Source organism: Osmerus eperlanus, chromosome 4, assembly GCF_963692335.1.
Source record: "Osmerus eperlanus chromosome 4, fOsmEpe2.1, whole genome shotgun sequence".
Classification (NCBI taxonomy): Eukaryota; Metazoa; Chordata; class Actinopteri; order Osmeriformes; family Osmeridae; genus Osmerus; species Osmerus eperlanus.
In genome coordinates, this window is record NC_085021.1 from 7,590,279 (window position 1) to 7,602,135 (window position 11,857).

The following is an 11,857-nucleotide window of genomic DNA, read 5'->3' on the forward strand; positions in this document are numbered from 1 at the left end:
AGTTCGGATAGTTCAGGCAAGAGACAAATTTAGCCGTTTAGCTCCATAGACTCCCATTCATTTTTGCACTCGAACGCGATCACTCCCAGTGGAACTCTGATGGAACTGCAACAGAATTCGGTACAATGGGGCTTAATAGGGAGTGGACTGGCTCTCTGTATAGACGGGCTCTGTTATAGTGAAGCTTTACTAATTTACCAGTGTGAATACAGACTTTGTATGAATGTATTTGTTGGGAGGAAAAACGCATCCTTTCTGCACATTTCCAACAGTGCACGTGTGTATGTCTAAAGGTCTCTAGTTATTACGATCTCTATATAATAAGAGTATTCATTGTTAAGTCCAAATGAAACGTGCCAAGCCTGTTTAACATGTAACAGAAAAGCCTGGAAAACCAGAAAGCCAGCTTTATTTGAAAAGACTCAAGAAATGTCACAGTACAAAAAAAAATATATGACAGCCCAGAGTCCCCCAGACTTTTACCCACTTTAATCACACAGTTACTGTTTCTTATTCCTCACTAATTCGACTTTTTGAAAAGCAATGATTTCAACGCAGAAAAAGTTCACAGAACAGCAGGATTTTATAGAGGGTTAAAATATACTGAGAAAGTATGATGGCAATGACAACTGTAACAATAATAACAACAATATTAATACATTGAAGGGAAAATCGGAGTAAGCTCATGTTTAATAACATTAGCTTATCTCTTTACTAACCCTGCCTTACAGCACAGGCACTTTAATACAAGCCTGTGGAGATGTGACACCAGATACTATCACCTCCTCAACTTCGCCCACTCACCCCACATATAGACTCACCTGATCAAAATGCATTGCAAAACCTTTACACAATACAGTCAACTTAAAAATAAAAAATAAAGGCGGGGGGGAAAGGATTCTCAATGTTAACTTGCAACAAGCAAAAGAAAATGCTTTGAAGATGACAAATTCACTATGTGGTTGAGTCTTGTTACCCGTTTGAGCCCTATGCCAGACTGTGGCTGTGTAAAGGGGGGCTTTGGCATGGGGCCAGGGTCTGGGAGACAAAATAGGTTGTGTGTGTGTGTGTGTGTACAGTACATGGACAATCAAGTGTATCACAACAACAACAAAAAAACACATGGATATCATGGATACAAACATACACTAAAACACACATGCATCCACATGGACGAACATGCAGACTCTCTCTCAAACAGACACACGCTGGAGTTACAAAATATAGGCACACGTACAGCACTAAGAATCTCAAGCGGGTTATTTTGTTGTGGGGGAACACACCTCCGTACAATCTGGTCTATAGACAAACTGAGCACAGTGCCTGAGTTCAGTACATGGGGCCTGAGGAAACTGAGCCAATGATGAGACAGGATTCACTGAAGTGGCACATACGCAAAGGGAAACACCTAAAGATCTGTGATGACAGCAGAAGAGTCCACCCCCCCCGTATCCCCCCCCCCCGACACGCCCCGCGACACAGACTCTTGACCCACCTCCCCCCCTCCCCCCTCCCTGTTCCAGGCTCTTCCAAGCCACTGTTCTGAAGGCACAACGTTTAGGCTATATAAGATCACTTAGATATGGCCTTTATTTTACCCATCTAACCTGTATTATAGCCTTGACATTGTCTTTGTCTATCTCTCAAATTTACCAATTCCATGTCCCCCCCTCCCCCTCATGTATGAACCTTTGGCCCGGCAGGGATCACTTGTGTCTTCATTTTCTGCTTGACACAGTTCTATATTATACGTCCTGGCCCAATTCCAATTCAACCATTTGTCCCTAGCTTACGTAACTTTACACCTGAAGGGAATTGAGAGATGTTAACGCTGTGTCGAAAAGGAGGACTTACAGCTATAATGTGGATGCCAATCTAATCTTTGCAGATCTACAGGAGTGTTCAAGAGGACGAGGGGACGATTTGGAATTGGGCAGTCCTGCACCTGTTCCTGGCTCTAACCACTCTCCCCATTCCCCCTCAAACCCCAAGCCTCTAGAAAAGGGCAGAGGGACGAAGCTGTCCGAGATCTGTGCTTGAGGACAGCTTCCCAGCCAGAGCTTATAGGAGCAGACAGCCGCTCTTCCTGCTGCGCTTCTTGGCCTGCAGCGCCGCCCTGGTGGCCATCTCAAACACTTCCCTCACGCCATCTTTGGTTTTAGCAGAGCACTCTTGGTAACCATAGGCACTGATGCGGTTCGCCATGTCCCGGCCTTCCTCTGGCTTCACAGGCTCCTGGGCAGAGACGAGCAGAAAGGGACAGGGTTAAGGCAAGGACAGACACGCCAACACGCCATGCTTCTTCAGACACCAAGGCACCGTGGCGTTACCTGTTTCATTTTGGCAAGTTCCCGCCTCGTGTGCTCGTCGTTGCGCAGATCCTTCTTGTTGCCCACGAGGATGATGGGAACGTTGGGGCAGAAGTGTTTCACCTCAGGGGTCCACTTCTCTGGAATGTTCTCTGAAAAGAGTGTTTTCAAGATCCACATTGATGAACATCCAGCATTTTAAACCGCAATGGAAATGTTCATTTATTGACAAAGAAGATAATAACTGATTTTAAAGTTATACTGTAGAGTAAAGTATTTAACCTGATAAGTGAAACTTTTAAATGTCTCTTTTTTTGGCAATTGGTACAGCCGCTCACTTACAGTAAACGTACATTTGGAGGTAAAACAAAATAACTGCCTCATTGGCATATATACTCTTTGATGTACCAAGGCAAAATGTGTGTGTGTGCAAGAGAGAGATTCAGTGTGCAGTACCTAAGCTGTCGGGGCTGTCTACGGAAAAGCACATGAGGATGACATCTGTGTCCGGATAGGAGAGAGGCCTCAGCCTGTCATAGTCCTCCTGACCTGCAGTGTCCCATAACGCCAGCTCCACCTGAGAGACACAGAGACAGGGAGAGAGAGAGAGAGAGATAAGAAGTGAGAGCGAGGCATGAGGAAGGATCCTTTGTCATTAAGGGTGACCAGTATGAAGCGAGGGCAATGTGGTGAATATTTGGGTATTATAATCCAGTCACTGGCTGGCGTAAACTCACCTGTTTGCTGTCCACCTCGATGTCGGCCACGTAGTTCTCAAACACGGTGGGCACGTAGACCTCGGGGAACTGGTCTTTACTGAAGACGATGAGCAGACAGGTCTTCCCGCACGCTCCATCCCCCACAATCACCAGCTTCTTTCTAATGGCTGCCATCTTCAGAGAACAGAATGACAGGCAAAATTAAGAGTTCTCAAGTTAATGTTATTGTGATGAATACATTACATATTTTATGTATGGCACACAAAACAGGCCTAAAGAAAAACTATAATAAACCCCAAATTGGCCTACTTATCACACCTGTTTAAAGTTTAAATACTTAGGACTACGTTTCCTGACGTGGACCAAAAGAAAATTACTTTCTAGTACTCATTGCTTAATCTATCAATGGAAATGCGTGTATATGATTTGCTATTTAAAAATAAATTATTTCCTTTACTTGAACATTGCATTTGGCCATCACAGTAAGATAAATGACCATGGCAGTGTCCTAGAATTACCTCCAGCTGCCTGCTGCTTTTTAAAACAAAATAACTAGCTAGTGTTAGATGTTCGCTACTTGTTGGCAACTAGACCATACTGTAGAGCAGCAACAAAAAATGTTGGCTAATCTCTATTGTACCCCAAGTCGTTACCGACTTAACGTTACCCCACCTAGCACTACCTAGCTCACTGAGAACAGTGTTGTAAGAATAAAATATATTTTGGCTGTGAGTAATGATGAAGTTACCCATGCTAACGTTTACTGCTACGTGGTTAGCTAGCCAGGATAAAGTCGCTATTAAATTAGCTAGCAAAATTAGCCTAGCTTATGTTAGCTAGCGGTGTGCTAGCTAACTTGGCTGTCAAAACCTTTCACTATTACTTGGTTTGGCTAGGTAGCTAGCGCTCATTCTACGTCAGAATTTGGGTTTGCCAAACAATTACATACTATTCCTGATCTGGGAGTCCTAAATGTGTAAGCAGAATTTCTTTAAACGTATAAAATTAACGAAAAACATAGCAAGCTACCGTATGTGTCCGCTTTCCTCTTCTTCCTGATTTACGAAGACTCCACCTACTTCTCCACTCGGCGTGATGACGATGACGTCGACTAAACCCATCAACTAAACTGAATATTTTGTTAACTAGACTAGAGGGTCTAACAACAACAAAAACAACAACAAAATATCCCTTCAGTTGCATGGACTTGGATATCAACTGTGCTTTTCATGTAAATAATCCGAAACTTTAATGCATTGGTTTTCGATTTTGGACTGAATTGAGCCCACATACTTCATCTTCGTCTCAAGAGAAATGTATTGAATGTGAATAGATACTACGTTATTTCTCAAATGGGAAAAAAGCTAGGAAATAAATAATGTGAAACAATTATAATAACAGATTGTTTCTATTCATGAAAACAAATATTTGATTTATGTATTATGTATAAAATGTAATTTTTTCATTAATGTTTAATTCATTACAGTGTATTAATAATGACCAAATGTTAACTATTTTAAATGTACTATTGTGATGTATGTCTTTTTTTCTTAACTGTGTAGTGACCTTTTTATTTTTGAAAAATGTATGTTTGGATAGATATATCATTACTGTTGTGTTTCTGAACATTTGATATGATTGCTAAAAATTTAACGAAAGAGTGTTGTTGAAAAGGTCCAAACAATGAACACAGTATCTATATTTTTATTCAACATTTAACAGATTACAGTTTTATTCCAACCAGTACCATGATAGCAAACATTAAGAAAGCATTGCATTCTACTGAGTAGAAGCCACATCATCTGCAAGTACATTTCTTCCTTTAATAATCTTATCAGGAGCTGTTAGTAGAAAATAAAGAATACTGCTTTGTATAAAATCATATTTTAAAACCATCTTATGATGGATTTGTACAAATTCGCAACCTCACACAGAGGGAAAAGAATCAAAGCAAAGAAAAGATACAGAGGTGTCAAATAATTACGAGATTTGAAACTGTGAATTATTCAAACTCCTGAGGCTTTGGACAACAAATTTCTTAGAAAAATATGCCTTCAAGTGTAGCTACTCTCTTTCTACAATGTATATTTGCCTGCTTCGCTGTATAAGCCTACTTAATCCAAATATTTGCATCGATTAATAATGTTGTTATGATTTTCCATGACTGTGTGGACACAAAATCTATAGCTTTATGAAGTCTGCCAAGACAATAACAGTCTGCAAGTCTCTGTAAGTGCACTCTCACAATTGTTTGTTCTCATCCTTTTCTTGAACCCTTTCCAACCGAGTCCAACGCGTTTCTTCTCTTGCTTCCTCCATTTTCTTCTTCTATCTGGACTAAGACCCACAATGCCATTATAGCCAAAGAGTTCCAACTCTTTGAGTGAACTGCTGAGACAATGAGATACATTAGCTGGGGTTTTGCTGTAAGTAACATCCCAGCTGACAGGTAAAGACATTTTAATACAGCTTCCCCAATTTGCTGAAACGTTGCATGTTTGATCTGATATGGTCAATCTGATTGGCTGGCTGAGTCTCACTTCCTGACTGTGCTGTTTTTGCGCTGGTAGAAGAGTACATAGGCCTGGTTGGACTGCAGCTGGTTCTCCGACACTGGGTAGACACTGAGAGATGGGGGAAGGTTATTTCATCAGACATATTTTTAGAATGCGACAACAATAAGTGTGTGAGGGAAAAGTGTGTGTGTGCTGTCAGTGTCGTAATGTAATCCAGGTCTCACCTGGAGTCATTGTAGCAGCACCATCCGTTGTCTTCCAAACAGGAAGCAGTGTAATGGCCCATGTTCACTGTCCCCGAGTGGTTACACATAGCATACAAGTCATAAAGAATAGGACCTGTGGACGGACAGACAGCAACTTTATCATTCTGGTTGTGCACTCACACACGCACTCAAACACACCCACACTTGCAACACATCCTTGCGACGCTCTTTTACGCACGGCGTAAAAAACACCCCCACTCACATTTGAACACACTCGGTAAGTAAGAGAAATATGTTACCGCAGTCAGCAGGTCCGTAGGGTCCCAGGTTCAGGTTGGTGAGCGGGAAGGAAACACACACTGTGCTCTTACAGATGGAGTATCTCGACATGGCGAAGCGATTCAGATCTGGAAGCGTCTGTTAAGTCTTCATCATCATCACCATCATCATCATCCCCCCAAACCCCTGCACCACCATCATTATCATCACGCTCCTAATTATCGGCCTCATCATAATTACCATCATCATTACACTAGACAAAGAAGCCACTGTCATTAGTCACAATGTAATGAGTTACTGGTCGTTTGCTGGTGAGGATACGGATGACGATGACCTGCGGGAATCTCTGGATGGACAGTCTCTTGGTGCTCTCCGTGCGCTTCTTACACCTCTCGCACATCTGGACACACACACAGATACATACAGTTTATATTAAAACTGGTTATATTTAACCTATAGATTCTGGTCTTGAAAATGTACTTGCAGTATCTCTTACACACTACTACACATGCCCATACATACGTACACCCACCCACAAACATACAAATAACGGTCAGATGCCCAGCGGTCTGTAATGTTTGAACTTAACACCTGCTGGAGGTGGGTCCGACTTCTGAAATTTCCAACGTCCCCCAAGACAATCTTCCACTCCCTCCCCCCTGAACATGTCTTTTCATGCATCTCCAACAACCCATGTCAATGCTGACACACTTACGGGGGCGTTCTCTTTGTCGAGCTTCTCCTCCTGGGAGAAGAGGTCCAGGCACTCCTTCAGGGAGACCCCCCCGGCCGTGCTCCTCTTGGGGATGGGCAGCGACAGGTCACAGAAGACGTCGAACGTGGTGGAGTAGTGAGAACACACAGAGCAGTGTAGGGAGCTGCGTAGTTGACCAGCGAACAGGTCTGGAGTGTGTGTGTGTGTGTGGTGGAAGGGTGTGGAATTATTAAGTAAATGGGGAGAAGAGAGAAAGGGAATTCGATGGAGAAAGATGGGGGGTGAGAGAGGTAGCAGAGATAAAGTGAAACAGAGAGAGAGGACAGGAAAAGGGAGAAAGGGAGACTGAGGTTATTAAAAAATAATTGTATGTAAGACGTGAAAAACAAAGAAAAACAAATGCGGAGAGGCCCAGACATAGTTTCACCATCCTCACCCACAATTCTGCTGTCGTCCCTCTCCAAGTGTCGCTTCCACATGGCAGAGGCCTCCTCTTCCATCCTGATGGAGAGAACGGGAGAAAAGAGGGATCAACAATGAACTACAGGTCGCTGTAGGCCCAAGTCTTCCCACTGTGACAATGACGAAACAAAAACACACATGCACCTGATTTTGGCATATTTTTGTTCGGGCTCCAGGCCGTTTCTGCGGACATACGGTCGTCGGTTTATTTCAGTGTGCAGCCTGTCCAATAGGAACCTCAGAAACTCCTGGGCATCCTGCTGACTGAGAGAGAGAAACAGAGAGACAGAGAGACAGAGAGACAGAGAGAGAGAGAGAGAGAGAGAGAGAGAGAGAGAGAGAGAGAGAGAGAGAGAGAGAGAGAGAGAGAGAGAGAGAGAGAGAGAGAGAGAGGGTGTGGAGAGAAAGAAAGCACTTTTAACTGTGTCTTTTGGGGTATACATGATAATCATGAGTATATTAACTCTCCAACTTTTTGGCTGGTATCTTGATTCACCGCCTGCAACGAGCTAACAGCAAACAAATCTGACGCTAGATATTTGACATGCCACCTCCAGTACGTTTTGTGTAGCCTCATAGTAAGTGAGCATGCTATAGGAGTGTCAGAAGGAGTTTGAACATAGTTCTTATTAAAACTTAAAATTATCCTTGCTATGAGATTGATCGTTGTCTCCCTCTATATTAGCCAAACACAACTGCTAATAACTGTGAACATGGGCTGAGACAATCTCCCAAAATCAATTTCTGCCAACTTTGACAGCATTAGTCACGTGAGGCATTGTCAGCTGCGGGTCTTGTCACCGAGACAGAGCCGCCCTCGTCCACACACACCTGTAGCCGCTGAAATAAGGCACGGCGTCTTTGAAGAGGGTGTAAAATCTCCCGGGATTCACCACGGTGTCCCCTCCGTTGATGTCCCACAGGCCTGCCAAGACCTTGGAGAAGGCTGAAACCGAAGGAGAGCATGTGAGTGGACGGCGAGAGGGAGAGATGGAGGGAGAGGGAAATATGAGGAGGGCAGGGGGAGGGGAGGGTGTGTGGACAGAGAGAGCTGAGGACATACCAGAAGGACAGGACAGACTGGGACAGATGATAGAGGGGGGGAGAGGAGAGGAGATATGACGAGGATCAGGCAGGACTGACGAGGAGACGTGGAGGACAGAAGCTGTGTCGTCTGCATGTTAAGATTGTCAGGGTGCACTTGTGTGCAAGACTACGTTCAATGTCATGACACACATGAAGGAGAGCGGTGATTGGATCGTACCCTCCATGAGTTCTGGCTCCTCTCTGGAGTGCTTCTCCTGGACGTAGGCCCTGAGCAGGCAGTAGTCCCTCAGTCCTCGCGTGTGGGACAGACACTGCACCACCGAGTTGAGAAAGCACTTGAGAGAGACAAGATGGAGAGATGGGGGGGGGATGAGAAAACGTATGTAATAAAGGAAAGAAAAAATTGTGTATAGGCTATGTGTGTGGCCCCCTCCCTTTAATATATGCACGTGTACAGGACAGGTGCATGTTCACACATGTAGGATGCACGTGAGTACAAATGTAAATACAGACACAAACCCACAGACTCACTGTGTTCCCCACGTTACGCAGACCAACTTGTCCGTTTCCTATGTTCAGCTGCTCTTTCTGTCGGAAAAAAGGAATTCAAATAGTTGATCTACCAAGGGCATGTTACATCATGACACCACATCCATCCATCCGTCAACAGTTTTTCAAAACATTGTATTTCTACCTTTTTCTTTTCTTTCTGTGGGCCATGGACACATCCTCCTTACCCTTTTCACCCGTGTTTAGTACTTGACATTTGAGTCTCATTGTCGGTGTATGTTCCGACCCCTGCATGTCACGCCTGTGTTCATGTGTGTGTCCACTGTCTGCTGTACAGATTTAGCATGTTTATCCAATTAGCCTGGCAAGGGAGGATTAAAGGAGGTCAACACCAAATGCTGATCCTATTAGATACGGGGACTGCTGACAGGTGCTGTAGCATGTGTGTTGATGTGCATTTGTGAAATGATTATGCATAATGAAAATGTAATAATAAATACAAGTGTTTTTTACGTCACGCATAAACGCACAATAACACAGAGCATGCTGGGTAGGCCTTCATTCTAGACAACCGCTGACAATTGTGATGGACCTATGTTGAGCCTTGATGACATGAGGCAAGGAAATTAGGCGTACTGGTGTTTGTTGGTGCTGTTCAGTGATAAAAAAAAAACATAAGTGGTAGAAAAGATTTAAATAGAATAGAATATTTATCTACTGTGCACACATGGGATGGTTTCCTTTGGTTGTCCTGGCATGTAAATCAGTTATAACTCACTTATCCACCTAAAGACCTCATTGGAGGATCTGAAGACACTTCTGGTTTACTCTATAGCACATGCTTACTACATGTTCATGTTACCTTTTGATATAGTGGATGGTTAGATTTGCTATTCGTTTTAAGTGTGTACTGATAGAGTCATGGTTCATTCTTCAGAGCTCTGTTGATAATCTAGAGACAACTACTATCACCTATGATACGATGGATGAATGCATAATATGCCACACCATTGCTACATTGAGAGCTAGTTGTCTCCAGTGACAGATTGCTGAGTAGACAATATCTCAAATGGGCCCTTCAAAAGACATTGTGAGGTGCTTCCCCACCTCTTTATCGGCTACCAGCAGCAGCCCCATGAGGGAGGTGTAGAGCACCGACTGTGAGATGTCCGCCGTCTCCCTCTGAATGGCCTTCTGGGATACCAGGGTCCGGCAAAGGGCCTGGCACGTTCCCTCCATGGTGGCGCGGGTCGCTCCTGGCATCGGGACGATGGAGCGCTGCGGCTTCGACCAATTAGCCTTGACGTTACTGGTGAGCTTACACGGTCACTGGCCGGTGTCCGTTTCTGGTTTAAAGTCCAATAGGTTTAACTCGTTTTTCTACCCCAGGATCAGTTATGTAATGCCGGATCCGGGATGGGAGGAGGTAGAGCCTCTTCAGGTTTGCACTCGGTACCTGGAAAAGAGCAATCCTGCTTGAATACGATGGAAGCCTGCTGTCATTATCTTTAGGCTACTTCTTTCATTAGCCCTACTTTTCTTTTGGACAATTTGATATAGGCCTGAAAGTGACTGTTGAATGCCGATTAGAAATCTACAGGTTTAAACCTATCCAGTCGTGTTACATCTCTTCTAGGAAGTTTGATTACAGAAATTATGCCTGCCTGGGACACACTGGCTACGAATGGAGCGAGGCTGTTCACACCAGACTCACATTTCTCCGCGCCGGTCACCAAGCCAATCACCTTCTCTGAGATGTCATTTTTCACATGTAACGCTGACATGGTACAACAACTTGACATAGGCCGTGTTCACACTTGACTATTTTTTTCAACTGCCAGCGCGCTGAAACCGCTCAAAGGGCGCTCAAAAGGCGCTGAAGGCAGCGCTTAAAAAATAAAAAAAGGAGTCAAGTGTGAACATGGCCATAGCTAGGCTATATTTAGGAAGCGTGTTATTCCAACAGCCGTTGCAACAGCATCCCAACATAACGTGGTAGCCAAACATTTGTCTTTTTTGCCGTCGTCTTTGTAAAATACGTGATGTGGTCCATGTAGGCCTAGGCTAGGCTACTTCTCCACCTCGAAGTTTGTGTCGTCAATCTTCCCAAATTTCTCCGTTGGTTTGTGGTGTAGCCTGGGGTTCTGTGTCTCTTCTGCTTGATGTTCAGGCTACATTTTGAGAATTGATCGGATATTGTTTTTATCGGCGTAGCCTTGGCCATTTGTTACCAACGTAGTGAAGTTGAGTGTTAATGGGCTATAGCCTACAACTAACGTAGTAAAATCTTAACATGTTTTTTTATTCACATTTATCAAATAATATGGTGTGTTTTATCATCCTGCAGCCGATTTCGCAAGCGTCTCGCGGAAAAATTTGACCAGCTGCCGTAACGCCACTAGGTCTGCGAGCAAGGCAGCCCTGGTTCGCTCACCTGTGAAGGTCTGCTTTCACACTGACTTGGATGTGTCTGTGTCGTTTACCAACCTCTTCTAACCACATCCAACTCACCCAAAAGGAAGGACACTTACATAACAGGACAGCGCGAAAGGTTAACTTTGGCACACAAAACACACATTCTTAGTCTTTGCTTGCACGCATGACATGGAATGACTTGGTCTAAACCAAAGCAAAATAAAGTCTAAAAGAACTAAATGACCACCCTGAATAACCAAATGGTGTCATTAGCCAAACGGTGAACGAGCACAGCCAAGGAAACAGACTCACCTTGTTGACTGGTCCAGTCTGTCTGTCCTCTCCAACAGAAGGAGCGAGCTGTTCCCATCCCCTGCTGAGCTGTTAAAAATGCATTAGAGAAAACCATCTATGGTTTCACTGTCAGTGTCTGTTGGGCTGCCTCTGTAAGACTAGCTCCCTTTCTCTCGTGTCCTCTCACTGAAGAGAGAAAGATAGTGAGGGACAGAGGGGGAGAGTAAGAGAGAGGGAGGGGGGAGAGAGGGACGGAGATAGACACCTGAAAAGAGTGTGAGAGGGTGAAAGAGAGAGAGAGTGAAAGAGAGACGTAATCAGCACTAATCTTTTCCTCTAGATCTGGTTGACTATACTTAGCCCCTACCCTGCGAAGTAGTGACGC

General features: G+C 44.1%; 2 protein-coding genes across 3 annotated transcripts; both read right to left on the reverse strand.

The window, feature by feature from the left end:
- Nucleotides 1-392: 392 nt before the first annotated feature.
- LOC134018508 (rho-related GTP-binding protein RhoA-C-like) lies at nucleotides 393-4,082 on the reverse strand. Its single transcript, XM_062458485.1, has 5 exons — nucleotides 4,058-4,082; nucleotides 3,047-3,202; nucleotides 2,766-2,886; nucleotides 2,331-2,461; nucleotides 393-2,235 (listed from the first exon to the last, which is right to left on the reverse strand). The coding sequence occupies exons 2-5, from the start codon at nucleotides 3,200-3,202 to the stop codon at nucleotides 2,062-2,064; spliced, it is 582 nt and encodes a 193-aa protein (XP_062314469.1). The 5' UTR covers nucleotides 4,058-4,082; the 3' UTR covers nucleotides 393-2,061.
- A 643-nt stretch (nucleotides 4,083-4,725) lies between these two features.
- On the reverse strand, nucleotides 4,726-11,683 carry usp21 (ubiquitin specific peptidase 21). 2 transcript variants are annotated; one of them, XM_062458482.1, is made up of 13 exons: nucleotides 11,491-11,683; nucleotides 9,871-10,219; nucleotides 8,785-8,841; nucleotides 8,471-8,588; nucleotides 8,038-8,152; nucleotides 7,351-7,470; nucleotides 7,181-7,245; nucleotides 6,745-6,932; nucleotides 6,351-6,429; nucleotides 6,050-6,157; nucleotides 5,769-5,883; nucleotides 5,569-5,652; nucleotides 4,726-5,416 (listed from the first exon to the last, which is right to left on the reverse strand). In XM_062458482.1, the coding sequence occupies exons 2-13, from the start codon at nucleotides 10,024-10,026 to the stop codon at nucleotides 5,218-5,220; spliced, it is 1,404 nt and encodes a 467-aa protein (XP_062314466.1). In that variant the 5' UTR covers nucleotides 10,027-10,219; nucleotides 11,491-11,683; the 3' UTR covers nucleotides 4,726-5,217. The 2 variants fall into 2 exon arrangements, with proteins under 2 accessions (XP_062314466.1, XP_062314467.1); XM_062458483.1 differs by having other exon boundaries at nucleotides 5,281-5,652; nucleotides 11,491-11,682.
- Nucleotides 11,684-11,857: the final 174 nt, after the last annotated feature.